The sequence below is a fragment of the Letharia columbiana genome (genome assembly GCF_014066305.1).
Source record: "Letharia columbiana isolate WasteWater2 chromosome Unknown Sc0000026_s0, whole genome shotgun sequence".
In the NCBI taxonomy this organism is placed as follows: Eukaryota; Fungi; Ascomycota; class Lecanoromycetes; order Lecanorales; family Parmeliaceae; genus Letharia; species Letharia columbiana.
In genome coordinates, this window is record NW_023501068.1 from 90,230 (window position 1) to 112,213 (window position 21,984).

A 21,984-nucleotide genomic window follows, 5' to 3' on the forward strand; every position below is an offset into this window, starting at 1 on the left:
GGCAAGGGTGGGAGTGGGTCGTGGACTTCTGGGAGCGATGGCGTTGGATGCTGGGGCATTGCATAGCACAGGTGGGTGTTTCGGGGGTCAATACTGGCGGGTGTGACCGTGCATTGACGAGCGATTATGATTCATGAGCTGTTCTTGACAGTGCAGACGGTGCTACGGACTCCTCCCCTCCAGCTTGGAAGCCTTCTCAGCCTCTGACACATCTACCCACCCCAATTACGAGATCCTCATCTGTTTGCAGGCTAGGCGATCTCTCTCAAAAACCTGACGTGATCCGATCAGAGCTCCTCGTCCCATTCTAAGCCGGGGGAATCTTCTTCTGCGAGAGACATATCTCCCACTTGATGTGTTTCCAGCAAATCCTCATCCAGTTGCGAGATGGGCGAACCTTCGTCAGCAAATGCGGTATCCGCCATCTGATATGTATCAAGCAAGTCCTCATCCGCTTCCAAACTTGGGGAACCTTCTCCTACAGCTGACATCTCTGGCGTCCCATGCGTGTCAAGCAAGAAGTCCTCCTCATTCGCTTGCAGGCTGGGAAATCTGTCTTCGCCAAGCGTTATATCCGCCAACTGATGTGTTTCAAGCAAGTCTTCATCCGCAGCCAAGCTGGTGCCATTCGCTAGCAGCTTCTCCTCGACCCACCCCTTAACGCCTCCTTCCCCTTCAGCCAGGACTTCCATTTCCGCTTTGACGTTCAGCATTAGCATGATCTGCAACTCACGTCTCCACTCTTCTTCCTTGCTACCCTCCTGAAGCATCTCACTCCTCTCCAGCATGTCTACCGCCTTTTTCCTATTCCTTCCACTGAGTCTCAGCAGACCGTTGTACTCATTCTGTCCGTTTCCAGCAAGAACATCTTGGCTCTTTACGCCCAGCCATTGTATGCCTTGAACATTCAGGCCAGCGCTTTCGTGGGAGAGCTTGAACGAGCCGTGTTTGTAGGTGGACATGATGGCCAAGCCATCCGGATCGAAATCGGTGAGAGCATAGATGGGCGGAGAGATGCTGTCGAGATCATGAGAGCCTGAGAGGAGACGCAGGAAGGATCGGGTAGAGATGTCGGGGTAGCCTTTTGCCTGGATTTGGTGCTTTTAGCGGACGGTTTAAAGAGTTCGGATGTGATGCTCACGGTGAGCATTATGCCATTTCCTGCGCGTGAGCTCTGCTGGAGATTGCTTGATGCCAGCGTTCGAAATGTGGACTGGGGGCCGTCAGCGCTGAACACGCCCTTGGACCAGAGACAGACTTCTTTCTCAATCACCAGGATCCAGGCGACACCGGAAATGTCGATCGCCTGGACGTCGTGGGGATCGTCGATAAGTTGTGGCTGGGATGATCTGTGAGCGCCGTAACTGTTTCGTATCCGCTGGAGCGTGCATACCACGCCGGGCTTTCTATAAGCCTGTGTGCCGTCCGGCCTCTTCAAGATGAAGTTCCCGGCGACAAGACCTTTCGCAGCGGCAGTCTAGACGGTTGTCAGGAGATCAGAGATATTCCGAGTAAGGATTGATATAAGCGTTGACATTGGCCACTAACAACGTTGAGAGCGAGTCTTGAGACGCCAAAGGTGTATGCAATGATGTCCACATAGTAATCCACGGTTAATTGAGTCTTGAAAAGCGCAGGATCTTTGTAGTAGATGTTCCTACAATGAAACGTCAGGGAGATCCTGATCCAATTGTGATCCAGATTGAAGGGCTTAGAATGGGGGGAACGCACCTCTTAGAGACGATGACATTGTCACAGAGAGCCTCATGCATGAGGTCCAGGATGCGAATAAGTACCGCTAAACTACGATCAGCGCCATTGTAATTCGCCTATCAGTGATGACTCGTACTGAATCTCCAAGCTTCTTTCGGCCGCCCTTTTGCTGGGAAAGAAACATTTGTGAAGCCGTCTGAGGGCTCGGCGTCAAATAGACTAGGCGCATTACCATTCAGTGGTGTATGCTTCTTATTTCTCAAGGGAATGAAGATATCGTTCACGGGAACGTATGGATTTTCTTCGTTGAGGAGGCTATCTGCAATGTTCTCGAATATCGCCTCAATCTTTGCGATGACTTCTGCATTTGCATGTCGTTGGTATGATGCCATTGGGGCTTCGGAATTAATAATGCAATAAGCGTTTACAATCATGGGTACATGCTTTCAGTGATTGCTGTACAGTACATACGTAGTGGATGTCCAGATCAAGGTTTCAGCTTCTCGCTTCCCTCAGATTCGAGCTTTCAAGTCTCTGTAAGTACCAACACTACATATATTGTTGGTGACCAATGATCCCCTTCCTTAGATCGGTCGAGTATCAAGTACGAAGCATGCAATCTTACTCATGATAGCCATTTCCTTCCTACGCTGCTCTCAACTTTGCAAGGGTCTGCAGTCGAACAACCTCTCTCGATCTTCCGCTGTCCAATCTTCGCACTGTAGATACGTGCAAGCGCTTAGCGGTTGTACTTCAGGATGTAGCAGTACTATGCCGCATCGGTTGAGGAATATTAGTGCCGTTATTGATAGCATGCTCGACAGCTTTGAGATATAGCGGTTCTAATCCGCCTTGAGACCCTCGCGCTCGAGGCCCTAGCACACGATGATATAGAGATCTCAGACGAATGTCACGTAGGTGAGGAAGACTCTCGGGCACCCTACGGAGAAATTGATGCCATGAGCCCATCCATTGCCCAGTCTTGCTATCATCCAGCAAGACCATAACTAGGTCGAGTCTCGCGAGAGTGGCACGATAGGCCAGCAGAGTGTCGATCAGATGTTTTTCCGTAGCGGTGATCCCGAATAAGCTGAGCCGGGATAGCTTCGGCAATGAAGGACGAAAGCATTGTAGGAAGTCATTTTGGGGATGTATCGCATTCCCGTGCAGCTTCAGTGTCTCCAGACTTTGCGCTCCCTCGAGGAGCATAACGAGGGCTTTGACCTCGCACTATCCATCAACAGTGCTATGCAAGTGTCTGAAGAAAACGGGGTTATCCAAGAATATGGTGTTTAAACGTCTGAGCCATGCGCAGTACGGCTCCGGACTAAGTTGTATTCCTCCTTGCCAAACATTGGTGCTAAATGTTGTTAGGCTGAGCTTCCGAATGTAGACTTCCGAACTTGCGAGAGCGTTGAGTAGATGAGTGAATTGCCTCGCAATCTCGGTCTCCCGCCGTGATGATACCTGTTCGTCCAGGGCATGGCGTCTCAGATCGAACCAAACTTTAGACCATTGCTGATTTGGACGGCTACTATTGTCAACCTGATGACGGTGAAGTGAATCTCCCCCGGTGGTAACCTTTAGCCGTTGAAGTCTTCTGAGCATCGGAATCGACAAGTCGATGATCTCTCTATTCAGCTTGTGATTGTTCTTGCATAGGCGTTGTTGCTCGCAGTAGGCAAGAACATATCTTTGATATCGGAAAGTCACCTCTTCCATGGTCCGCATTTGTGTCTCCGAAATCAATCTTTCATGCCACGTCTCTGGTAGGATCGAAGGTAAAAGGTCCGCATAGAAAGTGACAGATTTTACACATGTTGCAACAAATTCATGCTGCGCGATCAACCGAATTCGCTCCAAAGACAGTGGCGTGATGATTATTTCCTCAAATAAATATGATGCGGCAACATAAGCCTAAGTTTTATTGACAACACGGATGGACTTCAAGTCTTCATGTCCGAGGAGACCACAAATACGCTGTTTGAGCTCTACTGGCAGAGTTTCCATAACTTACTTTGTAGTCAAAGATCAATGCTCAAGCGAAAGCTACCTTCCTCGATGATCGAGCGCGTCTATCGCAATGTAGCAGAAACTCGAAACAAAGGCAGGACCGATGAGCAAGGAAGTTGAGGATGGCGGAAAGCGCGCTTAGCGCGGCTAACAGAGTATGCGGCAGGCGAACTCCGATGTCTCTGCTTCGACATGTCAATCAACACTTCAGCATCCGTAATTCTGTCATCCTTATGAACAAGCTTGGACCCGAAAACTACAAAGTTTGAAGCGAATGCTGGTTGGTCTTCCTGAGTTCACGGCCAATCCTCTTTTCTCATCTTGAAGTGTTTGGGGCCTACTCGCGCACCGAGTCTAAGTAGTTCAGTCGCAGAAAATCTGGTTTGCGAGCATCCACTTTGATCAGGCCTCTATTGAGACTCAAAGGACCCGAATTTTCTCCGGCCATGTCCGTTTGGAACCCTGAAAACATCAAGGACGTTGCAGAGTCTGTTGGCATCACCTCACTCAGCGATGATGTTCTCCAAGGACTCTGTTCGGATATCGAATATCGAATATCACAAGTCTTAGAGGAAGCCCTCAAGTTCATGCGGCACAGCAAGCGATCAACCCTCACCACGCAAGATGTAGCGCAGGCTCTGCGCGTACTGGATGTCGAGCCTCTGTACGGCTATGAGTCAACGCGGTCACTTCGGTTTGGCGAAGCGTCCATTGGGCCTGGACAGCCATTGTTCTATGTCGAAGACGAAGAAGTGGACTTCGAGAAGCTCATTAATGCACCTTTACCTAAAGTACCGCGAGAGATGACCTTTACTGGTAGGCCTAGTCTATACTTGTCTGTGGCCAAATCCTAATCATCATTTAGCACATTGGCTGGCTGTCGAAGGGGTACAGCCTTCGATACCCCAGAACCCTACAGCCGCAGATTCGAGAAACCAGGAATTGGTGCCTAAAGGGCAGAGTGCAAATCCCCACATGGCAGCCATGAGCGGCAACGAAAATATCACAGTCAAGCCCCTGGTCAAACACGTCCTATCGAAAGAGCTTCAGCTTTACTTTGAGAAGATTTGTAGTGCACTCCTTGATGAATTAAATAGCGAGTACCGAACTGCAGCTTTAGCCAGTATCCGAAGTGATCCTGGTCTTCATCAGCTAGTGCCTTACTTCGTGCAGTTCATCGCAGAGAAAATCACGCATAACCTCAAAAATCTTTTCGTACTCACCCAAATGATGCTACTTACGACCGCCATGCTCGAGAATTCGAATCTTTACGTTGATCCCTATGTGAGAATATTTACGGTGTTTCATTCCAATGGCGCAGGCTGACCTCCCCCTCAGATTGCCTCCATAATCCCCCCCAGTCTTGACATGTCTCGTTGGTCGACATCTTGGCTCATCACCTGACCCTTTGGCCGCCTATGACCTCCGCCGCCTCTCCGCTTCTGTTCTGTCATCAATAACCAAAAAGTACAGCAAGTCATCCCACATGCTGAAGCCCCGCCTCGCCCGAACTTGTCTGAAACATTTCCTTGATCCTACTAAGCCACTAGGCGCCAATTACGGTGGCATTATTGGTTTGCAGGCTATTGGAGGTTCGGAGATTGTCCGTGCCCTAATTGTACCGAATCTAAAGGAGTATGAAGAACTCGTGAAGGATGCTATTGATGCAATGGATGAGGGCAAAAGGAACGAGGGAGAGATGGTTTTCAAAGCATTACTAGAAGCGCTCGTATCGCTAGAGGAAGAGAGCGTTGGGGCAGTCAATGGGTTCGCCAATGGGCATGCTGCAGAGATGAGGAAGGAGTTGGGCGACAAGATTGGAGACTTGTTTGCGGAGAGAGTGCTGGAGCTGGGAAAGCCAAGGCTGGTAAGGGCGATCATGGAGTGTTGAAACTTTATCAATACCATTGCAATTCGAACTATATCTAGGGTACCGAGGGTGTAGGCTATAAAGGAGTATTACGCCAAAGTGTAAAATACGGCTTAGTCATTAGTGGTAGGACTGAGAAGATCTCCTGATTTAGGGATATCCTAAGCGAAAATTCTTCTAATTTTTAGAAATACTCCTAGGATTTCTGTAAAGAATCTCCAGGTATGATTAGTAAAACCCCCTGCCGACCTTACAATCTTCGTATAATGGCGTCACGAGAGGATCGCTTGGCACGCTTACCCTCGTCTTGGCAGATGATGACTAAGGTAAATCGCCGCTAAATGGCGGGGCCTCACTCGAAGTTTTCACAAAATTCCCCTTCCACAATCCCATCCCAACTTTGCCTTGGGCTTGTTGTTTTCATTTTAGCACCTATGCATACCGCTGTTACCACATTCACCTCTCAGGTAAGCTCTCAATTGTATCGTTCAAGCCAGACTTTGCTCCATTACTGGCTTGACCATTGTCAAGTCCCGCAAGTCTTCAATGTACATACTGACTCGTGGTGCCATTGTTTCAGGACTACATCTCTGGTCTGCTCCTGCTCCTCTTCCTCCAAGTTCCATCCGATGCTGTCTCTAATCTCAGCTCTAGATCATTTGTGGAAGGCATTAGCCAATTGAGGCCCATCCCATACAATAGCCCATCTCAAACACTCTTCGTGCATCATCACCATGATTGCCGCTCTCTCCAAGCACGTGGCTGCTAGGCCAACCAGTCACAACATTAAGTTGGCTCTTACACGAGGGACCCGCCGCCATGCAACTGTTGCGGATGCCGCATTTCCTCGGTCGCCCATGACAAGACCAAGGGCCGCTCCTGCCTACCAGCAGCCGGCCACTCTCACGATCAGAGACGGCCCAATATTCTCTGGGCAAAGCTTCGGCTCCTGTCGCGATGTGTCAGGAGAGGCGGTTTTCACGACGTCTATTGTGGGCTATAATGAATCTCTGACGGATCCCTCATATCGTGGCCAAATCCTCGTCTTTACGCAACCTTTGATTGGGAATTACGGCGTCCCTTCGCGTGAAGCCCGAGACGAGTTCAATTTGCTGAAGCATTTCGAATCAGAATACATGCAACCGGCTGGGGTCGTGGTTGCGGACGTAGCAAGGAAATATTCTCATTGGACGGCTATACAAAGTCTTGGAGATTGGTGCACACAACAAGGTGTTGCAGCCATTACTGGTGTGGACACACGTGCGATTGTCACCTTTCTGCGTGAGCGCGGTTCTGAACTAGGGAAAATCTCCATTGGGGAGGCCTACGACGCCGATCAAGACGAAGCCTTTCAAGACCCTGCAAACGTCAATCTCGTGTACGTTTGTTTTGAGAAAGCGTGAGCTAGCGCCAAGATGCTGATTCTTCGCAGGAAACAAGTTAGCACAAAGGCTCCCTTTGTACGACAAGTAAATTTTTGCTGTTGCCGTGTCTGTCACTGACTACGTAATAGCATATTGCTTCTGCCGGTGATCTGCATATTGCTCTGATTGATTGTGGTGTTAAAGAGGTATATTTCATGTCGGCTTAATCTTCGCTGTGTTCTGACGTTGCAAGGGTATACTTCGATCTCTATCACAACGCGGCGCGAGTGTGACGGTGTTTCCCTGGGATTTCCCGATCGATAGACTGGCTCATCATTTCGATGTGAGCAAAAACTTTGATTTGCTCTAGCCTTTGAAACTAACCATCCTTTTTAGGGTGTCTTTATCAGCAACGGGCCTGTTCGTCTTCCACCTCTTCCAACTTGTTCTGGCGCTAATGATCAAGGGTGACCCTACATATTGCGTACCCACTGTTGAAGCACTCCGCAATCTCATGGGCTCTTCTCAGATCCCGGTATTTGGCATTTGTCTCGGCCATCAGCTTTTGGCATTGGCTGCAGGCGCAAAGACGACAAAGCTCAAGTAAGCTCTGACCTCGAAATCAAAGAAGCTTTGACTGATAACGCTCCTAGATATGGGAATAGAGCACACAACAGTGCGCCCCTACTTGACAGATGCCGCTTTCTTAAGCTTTGCTGACCGTACTAGTTCCTTGTTTGGATCTCACAACTGGGCGATGCGTGAGTACCAGTTACTCGGAATGTCACATTATGCTAACATTTCCCAGCATATCACGTCCCAAAACCATGGTACTTTCACTATAAACATTACCGTCACAGTAGAATAATAAGATTTCAGGTTACGCGGTCGACGCGAATACTCTACCGCCCGACTTCAAAGAGTACTGGGTTAATCTGAAGTACGTCCCTACTATCATAGTGGAATCCCAGTAGCTCACATAGTAAAGCGACTCGTCAAACGAAGGAATGATCCACAAGTCACGTCCCATCTTCAGCACTCAATTCCATCCCGAAGCCAAAGGCGGACCGATGGATACCGCCTTCTTGTTCGATGTCTACCTGGAGAGCGTCCGGAGGTACAAAGATACTCGGCGCCTGCTTTTTCCTAACAATGACCATCGAGTTGAATCCCTGCTATTTAACACACTTACCAACGCAAGAGTTGGCGTGAGGACCGATTCGATCAATTTTGCGGAAGGCATGCAGCAGCAGAAACAGGACAATAGGGATCTTGTATGAGGGTCAGGAAAGCGAAGATTTGCTTGATACTCGAATACCCAACTATCGAGAAAGTCAGACTAGATTGCAAAGTATGTTACCTGCCGTATACTCCTACCAGAATTCAAAGAGTTGACACGAGGTAACGCTGCCATGATCCGAGTGTCCTTGTTCATCTCTGAAAGGGACCTGATTAAAGCCTAACAGAATCCCTCATAGTTTGCCCCGATCGAAGTGTGCTGCTTCGAAATGCGTCGTTTCCAATTCATCGTGATCTAGAGTAAGTTGTGTCTTAAAGTCTGGACCCTTGCGCGGAAGTAGTATCTACGAGCCAATGCTCGGTGACATTGCGTTCGTATCGTGGTGTCTTCGAAAGGCAGGAACCATTGAGTCATGGAGCAGCAGCATTTTGGCTGCTCGCTTCTTCTTCTGCCCGGGCGTTGTCTTCCCGTCGTTGTTCCCTTTGTCCGGGGCTTAGCTGCTAGCCTCTTTCGATAATATTCCTTGTCGTTCGTCTTTGGATTAGCTGCATATCGCTTCCTCATATATTCGTTTTGCTTTCGTTTTCGTTCCTTGGTCGAGGGTGCAATTTCTCGCCTCTTTCTATCACTAGCTGTTTCGCGTCTCCTCAGCCGTTGTTTTTCCGTCACTGGCTTAACCCGTCGCTTATTCCTATAGTATTCGCTTTGCTTCTGCCGTTGTTCATCCGTTCGGGGGTCAGCTGTCTTTTTGCGGAATCCTCCCCTCGTTGTTCATCCGCTGGGGGATTCTGGACAAGCGCATGTCTCCTGAGTCTCTCCTGGCGTTGCTCACTGGTTTCCGTGGCTGCTCGAGTCTCACTCCTCCGTCCTGCGTCCAGGATCTTTTTGACAAGCTGAGTCTCCTTTGCCAGCTTTCTGGCATCTTCAAGGGCGGAACCACCCTGAAGAAGAACCTCCCGTAACGTGGTGCCCTCTACACCGGGGATGGACTATCTCGGTATAGCCCCAAAGGCTGCTAGAAGCAGGAAAAGATGGTTCTCCCGCTCTGATACCGTTCCACAGACGGAAAAGCTTGTACCTTGGAAGGAGTCGAGCTCTTTCTGTAGACCAATGACCAGGGCGGACCGCAGTTGAAATGTATCGAAAGGCTCGTTGAAGGATTCTTCGGCGAGTGTGTACCTCAAGAGGTGTACGGTATCAGACCCGCTACGATGTAAGACGTACTTTCCTGTAATCGGCGATGTGACAACCGGAAAGCCATCGCTATCTAATGGGACAGGAGATTTCGAGGCCATTTGGTACGCGAAAGGTAGGCTGAAGAGCAATTCGGCTTGGCACAGATGACATTTCCGCGCCAACTCCACGCAAGAGAATAGTAATGCTCTCTCTCGATGGCTAACTACCGCTCTTTTAAGACCACATATCACTCGGCAAGAAGAAAGTGAAGTCGCAAAGAGCTAGTTGAAGCATGGTCAATGACAGACAGATATCCAGGCCCCTCGAAAGCTGCCTGGTCTGCAAAGTGTCCTCACGGAAAGCGTGCGGCTTTATCCTACCGTAGCTTCCGGTGCGATAGAGAATCAGAGCCTGACAGAGTCACGATCCAAGGGACCTACATGCCTCATGATAGTACAACACTAGTCTCGAATGATGCTTTGGCTCGACGTGAGCGTACCCGATAAGTCCCAGCAATGATACGACAAGTCTTCAGACCAGAGTTAAGACCACAGTTGAAAGTCCGCGGTAGTCGATAGTGTCTTTCTGCGTCCGGACAAATTTATATCCGAGCGCTGGACCTCCAAGCCGGGAGTGGTTCGAGACAGGCGCGTATATGCGCCATTCTCTTGCTCCAGGAGAGGGTGGGATACAAGTATGGAGGGATATGAGGGATGAGTTCAGTGCGGTGCTAGGAAGGCTTGAGCTCGTTTTGAAACCCTTTGGGAGTAAGAGTTCCGTTGTGGTGGGAGGAGCTCCGATTGGGTGGGGGCTTGGTAAACCTCCGTTTTGATGGGGGGAGCTTCGTTTTGGTGAGGTTACTAAGGAAACGAAGCTTATCATTAAAGGCTTCGTCTTAACGGGGGCTTGGCAAACCTCTATCATGGTGAGAGCTTCGTTTTGATGAAGTTATCAGCAGTACGGAGCTCTCCACTAAAGCTTCGTTTTGATGGGAGGAGCTCCGATTTGATGAGGTTACTACGAAAACGAAGCTTACTATAAAAGCTTCGTCTTGATATAAGCTTATTTTTTTATTTAGTAAGAGCTCCGTTTCTGTGAGGTTACTAGCAGTACGAACGTTTTGGTGAGGAAGCTCCGAACTAGTGAGGTCACCACGAAAACGAAGCTCACCACCAAATCCGGTTTAATAGGGGCTTAACAGATCTCCATTTTGGTAATAGTTCATCTTATACAAGATAGTATACTATAGAAGATTTTATTACCGACTGTTCTTTGAGTAGAAGACGGCAGCTAAATATAGGGAAGTTACATTAAATCCACATTAAGGCGGTTCTATTTGAGTCGGCATTAAGGCGGCGCTAAAGCGGAGGCAAGACGGAGGCTATCAAGACGGAGGCAAAATGGGGCAGAACGGAGCCTATCGAAGCGGAGGCAGAACGAAGCCCACCAAGACGGAGGCAAGATGGAGCTCTCCACTAAGATGAAGCGAGATAGTAACGGAGGCAAGACGGAGGCAAAATGGAGCCTACTGAGACGGAGGCAAAACGGAAGTGGAGCAAGATGGAGCCCACCAGCAGGCAAAAAACGAGGCTCTTCTACCAAAGCTCCGTCTTGGTGAGGTCACCAGCAAAATGGGGCTCTCCACTAAAAGATCCGTCTTAGTAGGAGAGCTTTATTATGGTGAGGTCACCAGCAAAACGGAGGTCTTCCCACCAAACCGGAGCTTACCATACCTAAGCTCACCAAGGCGGAGGTTTACTAAGCCCCCATCAAGACGGAGCTTTAGTGGTGAGCTTCGTTTTCGTGGTGCCCTCACCAAGACGGAGCTCCTCCCACCAAGACGGAGATTTACCAAGCCCTATCAAACCGGAGCTTTGGTGGTGAGCTTCATTTGCGTGGTGACTTCAGCAAAACGGGGCTCTCATCAAGACTGAGGCAAAATGGAGCCCACCAAATCACCGAAGCGTATCGCCTCTTCAAGTTGCTCATTCAACAACGACGCCTGAAGTCATTTGCACTATCCTTGAGTTCCCAACATTGGTGTCTATGTCTATGCGAGCGGTTATCGTGTCTGGTCGCTCCTGTAGGGAGAAGGTAATATGTTTGATGCGCAGGGTTTCCCAGATGGTTTCTTCGCATGTATTCGTCCTCTGAAATAACACCATTCACGCACTCGACCATCTCCCCCTCCCATTCCAGTGAAAGGTCGCATACGTCCAAGATGATTTCAGCTTGTCCACCAGCGGGTACAAGAAGCGGTCTTCGGTTTTCTTACCTCCCTGGCTGGCACTCTTCGCAGCGGGATGCCCGCCACGTTACTAGCAATGGCAATGGCGACATGGAGTCATAACAAAAGTCCAAGGAGCGCAACAGGAGTCGTCTTCAAGACAAGACCAATGGCCACGCAATCAAAGCGAATATTGTTGGCCCGAACCTCAGAGGGATTGGCTCCGCAGCCTTTTTCAGGATTGGCTTCCCTTCTGTGTCGATACCGGCCAGGACTTGTAGGTCTTGAGCTCGCGCAACAACGTTACGACATCCGCCTCTAAATCTAGCAAGCCTCGCTCAACACACTGCATCGCTGCAATACTTGTTACTAGTTTGGTGCAGCTGGCGATACGTATAATTGTATTCGGCGACCGCGGTGGACGGTCAGAGGGAGCCTTTAAAGAGCGTATTCCCACGGGATGAGGATAATCCAGTTCATCTTTAGAATGTCAGCTTACTCACATCGGATACAAAACCAGCTTCTATCTTGGGATGCCATACTACATCTGCTACTGAGAAGCAGTACCGCGCCCGGGACATCATATGCTTCACAAGCAGATTGGCACCTTTCCTCTATTGTGCCCACAACGACCCCGGGTAACGTGACCAGGAAAAGGAGCATTAGCTTGAGGCCTGAACTTTCGAACTCACAAAAATTCGAGAAGCCAAACTCAATGATCACACGCAAGTGACTTGGAATGTACTGAGTCAGGGAACCGCACAAATTGGCTAATACAGTCTTGAGCCAGGGTACGCCCGTCTGACAATATTCGATCAATCTGGATGTCTTTGAGCCTCCATACTTCGCATGCAATACAGCCGTAACCTCTTGTACCCATTTCGTGACTCGCAACTTTAGGCCCTCTAAAACATAAATTGGTAGTCCAAACGACAAAGGAAACCTCGGTCTCAATAGTGATTGGAGCACAGCAACAAAAGACGAAGCGCAGCAAGTTAGACATAAGTCGAATCCATGATATTAAACAGGACGTCAGAGTCTATATCGATTTTGAAACAGACTTTCTCATCCTGAAAAACTGCGATTGGGGGCCGTGGTAGACAGAAATAGTATCAGGAGAAATCTCTGTTCTCATAGACCTGGCAACAGGATTTTTCTGCACTCCCTATGCAGAGCTCTCATAGCAGGTTTTTTCTCAGCCCGGAGCGACTCCCTATTCAACCGCACGTTCATTTCCGTAATGGCTGCATTGCTCAAGACTATCTATCCGATCATCGTCAGTACAGGTCCAACATCGAAATCCAACATCGAAATCCAACAAAATCATTGTCCTCGCTGGGCAGCATTCGCAACGTAACACACCGGGAAAAGATCCGCAAGCTTTGGATTCGCTGGCGCACGGTTTCATCGATCTTATTCAACAACCCCAAACTCCCACCCCCCAAAAGCCTTCCCGTCTGTGATGCCCTTCCCCCCCACGGTCTTCTCCAATTCAAGTCATCCATCCTCTCGATCCTCTAGATTTGATCGGCTACGATCCCCGACCCGAGAAGTTGCTGTGACGGAAGAATGCATACTGTGAGCGAGCATGCAGATGCTTAGATGCCAAACCACTGTGGACGCTTCTTCACTCGAATCGCTTCAAAGGCTTTGTCAGTTTCCAATGATTCAACGGTGTGTAAGTGACCGCTTGCCTCAAAGCACTCCCCCCCCGCCCTTTTGTGCTTGGCCTTAGGTTCTCTGCCTAGGGAGCTCCCCGATGACCAGACTCGGTCCCTTGCTGCAGCCGAGCAGAGCGACTTGGCTTCAAAATGTGGCTTGTCTGGAACGGCAGCATCCCCTAGGGAAGCACTGCTTGTCGATATTAGGCCATCTTGGCGTGCAAGGCCTCTTCCAATTCCTCAGTGGCTTCTTTTCTCTTTTCAATTTCCATAAACGAGATTGATGGAAGTCCCCTGTCCCTTGTCGAATTGTCAGACTTTTCCCCAAGTACCAGTCAAAGGCCAATGACTGAGGCCTTGCATGGCTATCATCATTGTCGATTTTGAAGGTTCGTGGCCTACAGGTCACTACAGTCTGGCTAAAGCAAGTCTGTAAGGTTCCACATAATACCGAGATGAAGCCTTAGAAATACATTCCTTTTTGGTTGGTCTGCGGACATCGGTGTCGAAAATCTGGCATCATGAGCCTTACTCAGCTAGACTTTGAGAGTTGCTCGTGCAATAAGGAATGCCGTGTATTCAAGAACATTCCAGGGCCATCGAAAACATCACCGAAAATTGAGGCCAAGCGGAGGAACGACATCTTTAGCTTGGTAATCAGGCTTAGCGACCTCCTCAATAGCGATGCTGGGGGGTGAGAAGCTTCATAAGAAAGCGATAGTTAGCTGTTACAGACCTACAAACGTATCTATCCTTTACTTAGTAGCTTTGCCTGTAGGTATATTGAACAACACAGCTGGCTCGCCATGCATGAAAGGCCGATCCACCCTAAAGTATCCTTTCCTCTCGAACTGGATAATATCGTTCTCGCTCAGGTCAGCCACGTTCCCATCAGCCAATGCTTCAGTCCTAAATTCGGTGTGGTCATTGAGACACTCATCAATTTCATCGTCTTTCTCGATGATATCCTTGTTAATCAGGTAGTCAAAATCGACTAGCTCGACGGGGATAAGCTCTTGGCCTTGGGTAGAGAGCCACGTAATCTTTTGCTTTGTTGCTTTGAAGTCGCCTTGGAGGTGAAGCTCGAGCTCTAGACCAGTGACGGTGGAGAGGGTGAGCGGATTTAGGGAATGAGAGATCTTGCGGACAATCGCATTGCCCCAGCTCATGAGGGTAATCTCTTCATCTTCTTTCAAAGACTTGGCATCTGACTGCTCGATGATGATGGTAGTGCTGAACGCGACCTTCTTCGTCCCAAGCGCAGGATTTTTCCCGTGCTTAGGCTTGTCTTCTGTGTATGGTGCCACCCTCGCACCTCTCACATTTGCTGTGACAGCATGGTCCTTATCGATGGCTGTGTGGCGCGGCGCTACTGGGTCGATATACTTCTTGTTCGTCGCCCAGAAAAGCGTCCAATCCAGGTTCACAATATTTCGGGATGGCCCCTGTTTGAGGATGAACTCGCGCAGCGCCTCTATAGTCATACCTCTCCTACGGATGCCCCGAATGGTCGGGAAGCGTGGATCATCCCAACCCCAGACCCTTCCCTCATCCACAAGCTTGGTCAGCTTTCTTTTAGAGAGAAAAGTTCGGATAAAATTCATGCGTGCGAAGTCCCAAATGTAAACCTGAGCACGTACTCGGAGTCAGCTGTCTCTTTTCTAAAGAAAGAAAAAGCCAGAAATCCAGTTGGGGTGGCACGAAGAGGATTCCTCGAGACATGTGTTGCGACCCAGAGGGCGCCACGACTCAAGAGGGAATGACCCCAAATGTACGTACCTTTCTTAACTTCAACGCATCGAGCATCCAGTCGTACTGAGGGTTCCGATCACGGTACTCGATCGTTCTGAGGGCATGTGTGACTCCCTCCATCGAGTCGACGATCGGACAGCAGAAATCGTAGATAGGGTAGATTTTCCACTTGTTGCCAGTCCGATGATGAGGCAGAGGGTTGCAACGGTAAATAACGGGATCGCGCATAGCCTTGTTGGGATTGTCCACGCTGATCTTGGCTCTAATGCACCATCTGACGCCCTCTTCTGTGCCCTTTTTCATCTCCTCGAAGTGGGCAAGGTTATCTTCAACGGAAGCTTCTCGCCGCTCACTAGGCAGTCCATGCCATCTCTGATGCTTCATTGTCTCCTGCTCAGTGTCATCCGCGTATGCCTTGCCCTCTTTGAGCAAAGTGACGCAGTATTGGTAAAGCTCGTCAAAGTAGTCACTTGTGTAAGTTGTCTTGTCTGGACGTATTCCCATCAGGGCCAGGTCTTCGACAATCGCATCTTGAAACTCCTCTTTTTCTTTGGACGGGTTCGTATCGTCAAAACGGCAAATCAATGTTCCCTTATACATCTCATGCGCGAAGTAATCATTGAGCAATGCAGCTTTTGCGTGCCCGATATGGAGATAACCACTTCGCAACATCAGCATGAATGCAGCATGATACGTGAGAGTAGAGCTTACGATGGCTCGGGGGAAACCGAGTGACAACGCCCTTCTCTGTGTCCGGCAAGGCAATGTCATAGCTCGCTCCTTCACTGCTCTTTGTCGCCTTCTTCGCCTGAGCCTGTGCATTCGCTGAATGGACGGCCGTTACAATCCAAGCGTTGGTCTCCTCAATGAACTTGAACCATCTAGTTACGTTCAACAAGGCGCCTTTTTTAACGGCTGCATGAGCAACTTTGTTGCCTCGGATAGCTGCCCAAACAGAGAGATCTGCGACTGTGAGAGTGTATCCCACAACGTGAGAGCGAAGCGTCAGATGTGCATCTAGCTCAAGCAGTGGACCATCAATAGATTTAAAGTCTGTGGGGACGAATGACGCTGTTCTTCCTAGCCATTCTTTGACCTAAATCAGCATTAGTCTTTGCACATTGGCCCACGACGTCAATATGAGCCCACCAATGTGTCATGTTTGCCTTGCAGAAAGGGATATGCCTCCATAAGGCCATCGATGACTTTCTCGGAACCATACGTAGATGTCTCACTTCCTACGATAATCTCGACAGTAGCATTGTCTCCTGCCTTGAGGGTATCTACTTCCTCGAAGTTGACATTGATCGAGGAGTTAGGATCTGCTTCTTTCGCGTACTGTGCAACCAGTAGAGCCGGGAAGGTGGTGGCTTGGTTCGCCTTCGATGCAATGTTCAATGTTGCCATTTCCTGTAGACGAAGGGCACCCCCGGTCCTCGTTGTTTACAAGGAAAAGGTGGAGATGTTACAATGAGGAGCGTCTTTACTGTTAAATATTTTAAGAGTCACAAAGCGTTGAACTCAACCCGATGGAGAGACGCAGTAAGCGCGTTATGCGCGGGCTTGGCAACAATGGTCCCCAGGTCGAGTTCTGCTTGGCTCACATTATCAGGAGAGGCAATGGCTTCCAAAGCTCCCATAGCCTATCTCTACTCTCCAATACGCTGCTCGTCGTTTAGTTCTCCGGTATTGAGATGCTTCGCCCCCTCAATTCCATCGCGCTACGCCTCCGGTCTGAGCATAAGGGGCTCTAGAGCCCGAGACCAACCAAAAGAAAAAAAGAAGCAACGCACGGAGTTTAAAAATCAGAGCCTTAGCGATGCACTCCAGTTTTCTCTCTGTGACGCGATGCGGTAATTCTCATTCCCTCTCAGACTTGGTACCGGTCTCTAACCTTTTTCCCTGCAGCTACATCCGCGCCTTTGAAGTAGGCCGGAATCCTACCTCTGCTAAATACGATCTTGCCGTTAGACTGCGCACCACAAAGAATGGGCCAGCTGTCCGCAATCGCCTACGCTTACCCCACGCCGTCGATACCTCCCTCCGCATCTGCGTGATCTGCCCTCCTGACTCCCCTGCTGCTTCCCAAGCAAGGAAGGCAGGCGCAACACTTGTGGGTGAGGAAACGGTCTTTGATGCCGTAAAGGAAGGACGCATCGAGTTTGACAGATGTATATGTCATATAGACTCAGCTCAGAAGCTCAACAAGGCGGCTTTGGGAAAGATACTCGGACCAAAGGGCCTGATGCCAAGCTCGAAGACTGGAACTATTACGAAGGATATTGCGGGGACAGTAAATGGTTTGGTGGGTGGGAGCGAGTACAGGGAGAAATTAGGAGTGATAAGGTGTGCCGTCGGACAATTGGGATTCACACCAGATGAGATGCAGCGAAACGTTAGAGCATTCGTGGGAGAGATCAAGAAGGACCTGGCGGTGCTGAGTGATCGGATTTCGAAGGATATACATGAAGTGGTCTTGAGCTCAACCAATGCGCCGGGTTTCACTCTCAATGGAGATTTCAGGGGTCCTGAAAGCCCGCCGACATGCGATCTTGCTGTACTATAAGTTTAGATTGAATGTTCAAGGGACCTCTTACGAATTGAGTTTGTAAAGGGCTCATATCTGGGACTGCGTTTTGCAAATTTCAAGAATCCTGACTTGAAGCCAATATCAGTAACCAGGTCTCGAGAGTGCACGATAGATGCCGCCGGTGGGTCTGAAATGGATGGTTTCCAGAGATGTATTCCGATCGGTGCAGCTCACACGCCAACGCTATGCTACCATGTGCCCAGAGTTCTAACTGCGTTCGACTTTACCGTTTTGATTCTTTCAATACTTGCATGGCCTCACTTGCTTCGCCCATCTGTTTGTATATCCCCAGAAGCTTCAGCAATTCCCCTCTCATGTTCTCGCCGCCTGCAACAGCCTGCTTCAGCGCGCTATTCAGATCCAGTAGCACCGTCTGCTTCAGCCTTAGCACCCTCTCCTCCTGCTTTATGAGAAACGGATGTTCTGGTCCGATTCTTTCCATCGAGCCCTTGATGTACAGGTATTGCTCCATGTGCCTTTGTAATCGGGGGATGCTAATCCCGTTGCTTTCCTCTTCATCACTCTCTTCCTCGCTTTCGCTCGGGATTACTTCCTCTTCATTGACCGCTGCCTTCTGAGGAATGGTTGAGGCGAGCATTAGCCGACCCTCTAACTCTCCAATTTTCCTTTCGATTTCCAACAATCGTCTTCCTACTTGCACACTCTCCCTGATCCTCTTCCTCTCGTGCACCAGCTCCTCTACCTCTTGCCTTCTTCCATCTACCTTGCCCCTGAGGCCTTCGACCTCCCTTCTAAATCCCAACAATCCGAGCCGCACCTCTTCGACCTTCTCGTCGCCACCTTTCAAGCTGCTCCCTAAACTTAAGAAATCCTGGTAATTCTCATTGACGAGATCGAGTAGTTCTTTGTTGAGGTCCTGGCTTCGAGTCCGGAGCTCAGCGCGCAAATCTTCGAGTGTTTGGTGTCGATTGTGAAGGGTAGACAAAAAGGTTGCAGGGTCAAAACTAGGAGTCAGAAAAGACGCGCGAGTAAGGGGTTTTGGGTATGGGAGGTTGTCGTCTGAAGAGGCAGAAGAATCATCGCCGCCGAACTGGAAGTCATTGGTCAGCTAGGCCTTCAGTCAAGACAGGAGTCTTCATAGCGTTCCTACATAAAATCTTTTGGACATAGTAGTGCACGAGTGGTGTGTGTGTGTGAAGCTTGGAGGTCTAAGCATGGATGCGATATGACCGCGCTTAGCGCGCGTTTACTCTGCAAGTTGCAACTGCTTCTCGAACAGACTACCACGACTGAGTAGATACACAGGCTACGGTTCGACACATTGAGTGCATGCTCCACCCTTCTGAGCAGAAGTGTGCAGTGATCGAACTCCAAAGTCGGCGCCATGGCCTCACCACCTTACCGCTCTCCCGCAACATCTCCGCCATACCCCCCTCACACGTCTCTCCCAAACCCCAAGAAACGTCCGTCAGTGAATGTACCACCCTATGCACCTTCACTGAAACGCCAGAAGCGAAGCTCTATACACTCGGCTGCATCCTCAGCTCACCCGCTACGGCAAACTTCATTTCCTCCTGAAGAGTCCGCCATCCTTACTGGCGAGCGCAGTCCCAGCGTGGATAGCGAGATCACGAATATGACTGGAAAGGGAAGCCTTGCTATGACTGGTGGAAGGAGAAGAAAGTCCAAGGGCAAGGGAAAGAAAGCAGCGGTTAGTGTGAAGAGTGGCGCGAAAGAGAAAACCGTGGATGGAAGGGAGGCCACAGGTGAGGTGCCCGATGATGATGACGAGGATGACGATGAAGGAGGAGATGATATCATCGATGGTGTGGAGGAAGAGGATAGAGAGGCCGAAAAAAAGAAGCTTGCGTGAGTGCAGCTGGCTTTCTGCAGCATGCCAACAGGACACAATGCTTTCCGAAGAAAACTGACGATTGGGATGCAGGGTCCTTATCGGCGCATTCAACTACGATCAAGAAAAACGCTATGAGTGTTTACGCCGAATCAGACTGAAGAAGGAGACGGTCCGAAAGGTATGTTGCTCCTGCAACCTGCGGTAATGATTTCATCCTGCATTTTCTCACGTCCAGCATAGATTACCAACCAAACCGTCTCCCAATCCGTCCCTCCAAACGTCATAACAACGATCAATGGCTACACAAAGACCTTCATTGGTACCCTCATTGAACGTGCTCGTGAAATTCAAGAGCAGTACGCGAGTCTGGAGACACCGCCTCTAACGCCACCGAAAGTGCCCATCGACCCTACCGACTTCAGCAGCGAACATCCAAACAACGAGATTTTCCAGGCCGCGAGTCCAATGGATGCTCTTGGCCAGCTTTCATATGCGGCTGCAGTAAATGAGCACCAAGAGACCCAGAAGCCGAAGCAGCGTGACCATGGTCCGTTGCTACCAGACCATTTCCGTGAAGCTCTGAGGAGACATAAGCGGGATGGAGAGGGCGGAGGTACGGGGCTGCAAGGCGTAAGTACAGGACTTGGACTGCCTGGGAGTGGTTCGGCAAGGCTGGCCGGCAGAAGGCTTTTCAGGTGAGAAAAGCAGTTGACATTTGGCACTGCCCCGCACTCCAGTGCAACAAGTGCCCCTAGATTTAGCATGCAGAAACACGAGCATCTCGCTCGCGGACGAGGTCAATGTTGATCCTCCAATATCCACGCTGCACCAGGAGATTAATTCCTCTGTTAGAGAAATCGATCCTTTCCCACGGCAATTGACGCCAGTGCTATGCGGAGTAAAATACCGAGTCAAACGAGCTGTTCATCCCCTCCTCCCTCTACCAGCAGGAGCACCACCGCCACCCATTCCACCCATCCCACCCATCATCTTCATCATACTGGCCATGTCAGGCATGCCTCCGCCGCCTGCCCCGCCCATTCCACCCATCATCTTCATCAGTGAGCCCATGTCTGGCATCCCTCCTCCTCCACCGCCCATGCCGCCTTGGCCGAGACTCTGCATTCGTTTTTGCATGGCTGCCATCTGCTGTTGTCGATTCCCGCCACCCATCTGGCCCTGTGCTTTTTGCATGTTCTTGGACATGCCGCCCATTTTCTTCGCCATACCTGCCATGACTTTCTGCTGGCTGAGCAATTCTTCGACCTCTCTGACACTGGTGCCGCTTCCTCTGGCCACTCGAGTCATGCGTGCTGGCTGCTCGACAAATAGTTTGCCATCGCTATCAAGCTCTTTGTTGTTCATGGAATCGCAGACGTAGATCATTCGCTTCATTTTCATGGATCCCTCTTCGTCATCCATACCGCCCATCATCTGGCCAAGACCGGGAATCATGCCTGCCATTTTAGATAACGGGCCCATCTTCATGATATTCTGAAGCTGATCCCGCAGGTCACGGATTGTGAAGACACCTTCTGCTAAATGCTTCATGGTGTCTTTCTGGTCAAGTTTGAGAGCTTGTACGTGCTCGACAAGCCCTTGCATATCCCCCATACCAAGTAGCTTGCTTACAAAAGGCTGTGGGGAGAAGCGTTCAAGATCGAGCATGTGCTCGCCTGTGCCAATGAAGACGATAGGGGTGTGAGTTGCTGCAACTGCTGAGATTGCACCACCGCCTGAGGCATGGCCATCGGTCTTCGTGATTATAATTGCACCGTAGTCGGCTGTTTCTTTGAATGCTTTGGACTGTGCTTCAGCCTGCTGGCCTATAGTGGCATCGAGCACCATGATAGTTTGGTCTGGGGTTATAGCACGTTGAATCTGAGTCATCTCGTCGAAGAGGTCTTTCTCTTGCCTATGCCGCCCGGAGGTATCAACGATGATAATTTCAAACCGCTCTTTCTTGAACTTAGCCACGCCTTCGGAGGCGACCTGTGCTGGATCTGTAGATGTGAGGGAACCAAAGTATGGGATCTTGGCTTTGGTAGCATTTTGTTTCAGCTGATCGAAGGCTCCAGCACGAAAGGTATCGGCGCACACGAGACACGATTTGAAGCCTCTCGTTTGGTAGTGACGAGCGAGCTTGGTACAGGTAGTTGTTTTGCCTGAGCCTTGGAGGCCAACGAACATAATGACGTTGGCCTTGCCTTTCTTGGGCTTGAACGGTTCGGCATGAGGATCGACAAGTTTTACAAGCTCATCGAAGACGGCTTTTTGTATCAGGCGCTTCTTGTTGACAGCTGGTGGTAGATCTTTAAAGTTGACTGTGGCTTTTATGGATTTGCGGAGGGTGCCCACAAGCTTGACGTTGACATCTGCTTCGAGGAGTGCGGCACATATCTCTTTTATCATGCCATCGAAAGCCTGTCGAACAGGTCAGCTATCTATTCCAATGGCGTGTAGTCTAGCACTCTAGAGACCTTCTCGTCAAGGTTCTGGGATCTTGTGAGGTCCGAGACAGCGGCATTAATACGCCGACCTAAATCTTGAAGAACCATCCTG

General features: G+C 49.8%; 12 protein-coding genes across 12 annotated transcripts; 5 read left to right on the forward strand and 7 right to left on the reverse strand.

Moving 5' to 3' along the window:
- Positions 1 to 287: 287 nt before the first annotated feature.
- On the reverse strand, positions 288 to 2,105 carry HO173_007754 (uncharacterized protein; the record flags this gene model as incomplete). The annotated part of the gene is made up of 6 exons (XM_037309654.1): positions 288 to 1,088; positions 1,142 to 1,339; positions 1,394 to 1,477; positions 1,549 to 1,657; positions 1,732 to 1,798; positions 1,850 to 2,105. 6 exons carry the CDS (start codon positions 2,103 to 2,105, stop codon positions 288 to 290), a joined length of 1,515 nt encoding a protein of 504 aa, XP_037163331.1.
- Positions 2,106 to 2,466: 361 nt separating this feature from the next.
- HO173_007755 (uncharacterized protein) lies at positions 2,467 to 2,922 on the reverse strand (the record flags this gene model as incomplete). The annotated part of the gene is made up of 1 exon (XM_037309655.1): positions 2,467 to 2,922. One exon carries the CDS (start codon positions 2,920 to 2,922, stop codon positions 2,467 to 2,469), a length of 456 nt encoding a protein of 151 aa, XP_037163332.1.
- A 1,250-nt stretch (positions 2,923 to 4,172) lies between these two features.
- HO173_007756 (uncharacterized protein) lies at positions 4,173 to 5,130 on the forward strand (the record flags this gene model as incomplete). Its single annotated transcript, XM_037309656.1, has 3 exons — positions 4,173 to 4,542; positions 4,592 to 5,010; positions 5,065 to 5,130. 3 exons carry the CDS (start codon positions 4,173 to 4,175, stop codon positions 5,128 to 5,130), a joined length of 855 nt encoding a protein of 284 aa, XP_037163333.1.
- An 82-nt stretch (positions 5,131 to 5,212) lies between these two features.
- Positions 5,213 to 5,617, forward strand: HO173_007757 (uncharacterized protein; the record flags this gene model as incomplete). Its single annotated transcript, XM_037309657.1, has 1 exon — positions 5,213 to 5,617. One exon carries the CDS (start codon positions 5,213 to 5,215, stop codon positions 5,615 to 5,617), a length of 405 nt encoding a protein of 134 aa, XP_037163334.1.
- Positions 5,618 to 6,330: 713 nt separating this feature from the next.
- HO173_007758 (uncharacterized protein) lies at positions 6,331 to 8,240 on the forward strand (the record flags this gene model as incomplete). The annotated part of the gene is made up of 11 exons (XM_037309658.1): positions 6,331 to 6,974; positions 7,029 to 7,056; positions 7,110 to 7,166; positions 7,214 to 7,303; positions 7,357 to 7,380; positions 7,427 to 7,563; positions 7,614 to 7,636; positions 7,690 to 7,721; positions 7,769 to 7,790; positions 7,840 to 7,900; positions 7,949 to 8,240. The coding sequence occupies 11 exons, from the start codon at positions 6,331 to 6,333 to the stop codon at positions 8,238 to 8,240; spliced, it is 1,410 nt and encodes a 469-aa protein (XP_037163335.1).
- Positions 8,241 to 8,865: 625 nt separating this feature from the next.
- On the reverse strand, positions 8,866 to 9,495 carry HO173_007759 (uncharacterized protein; the record flags this gene model as incomplete). The annotated part of the gene is made up of 2 exons (XM_037309659.1): positions 8,866 to 9,173; positions 9,279 to 9,495. The coding sequence occupies 2 exons, from the start codon at positions 9,493 to 9,495 to the stop codon at positions 8,866 to 8,868; spliced, it is 525 nt and encodes a 174-aa protein (XP_037163336.1).
- A 4,524-nt stretch (positions 9,496 to 14,019) lies between these two features.
- HO173_007760 (uncharacterized protein) lies at positions 14,020 to 15,400 on the reverse strand (the record flags this gene model as incomplete). The annotated part of the gene is made up of 2 exons (XM_037309660.1): positions 14,020 to 14,892; positions 15,044 to 15,400. 2 exons carry the CDS (start codon positions 15,398 to 15,400, stop codon positions 14,020 to 14,022), a joined length of 1,230 nt encoding a protein of 409 aa, XP_037163337.1.
- Positions 15,401 to 15,597: 197 nt separating this feature from the next.
- Positions 15,598 to 16,423, reverse strand: HO173_007761 (uncharacterized protein; the record flags this gene model as incomplete). Its single annotated transcript, XM_037309661.1, has 3 exons — positions 15,598 to 15,677; positions 15,728 to 16,112; positions 16,166 to 16,423. The coding sequence occupies 3 exons, from the start codon at positions 16,421 to 16,423 to the stop codon at positions 15,598 to 15,600; spliced, it is 723 nt and encodes a 240-aa protein (XP_037163338.1).
- Positions 16,424 to 16,588: 165 nt separating this feature from the next.
- On the forward strand, positions 16,589 to 17,582 carry HO173_007762 (uncharacterized protein; the record flags this gene model as incomplete). Its single annotated transcript, XM_037309662.1, has 2 exons — positions 16,589 to 16,869; positions 16,925 to 17,582. The coding sequence occupies 2 exons, from the start codon at positions 16,589 to 16,591 to the stop codon at positions 17,580 to 17,582; spliced, it is 939 nt and encodes a 312-aa protein (XP_037163339.1).
- A 247-nt stretch (positions 17,583 to 17,829) lies between these two features.
- Positions 17,830 to 18,735, reverse strand: HO173_007763 (uncharacterized protein; the record flags this gene model as incomplete). Its single annotated transcript, XM_037309663.1, has 2 exons — positions 17,830 to 18,657; positions 18,718 to 18,735. 2 exons carry the CDS (start codon positions 18,733 to 18,735, stop codon positions 17,830 to 17,832), a joined length of 846 nt encoding a protein of 281 aa, XP_037163340.1.
- A 216-nt stretch (positions 18,736 to 18,951) lies between these two features.
- On the forward strand, positions 18,952 to 20,121 carry HO173_007764 (uncharacterized protein; the record flags this gene model as incomplete). Its single annotated transcript, XM_037309664.1, has 3 exons — positions 18,952 to 19,436; positions 19,513 to 19,600; positions 19,663 to 20,121. The coding sequence occupies 3 exons, from the start codon at positions 18,952 to 18,954 to the stop codon at positions 20,119 to 20,121; spliced, it is 1,032 nt and encodes a 343-aa protein (XP_037163341.1).
- Positions 20,122 to 20,346: 225 nt separating this feature from the next.
- Positions 20,347 to 21,980, reverse strand: HO173_007765 (uncharacterized protein; the record flags this gene model as incomplete). The annotated part of the gene is made up of 2 exons (XM_037309665.1): positions 20,347 to 21,846; positions 21,903 to 21,980. The coding sequence occupies 2 exons, from the start codon at positions 21,978 to 21,980 to the stop codon at positions 20,347 to 20,349; spliced, it is 1,578 nt and encodes a 525-aa protein (XP_037163342.1).
- Positions 21,981 to 21,984: the final 4 nt, after the last annotated feature.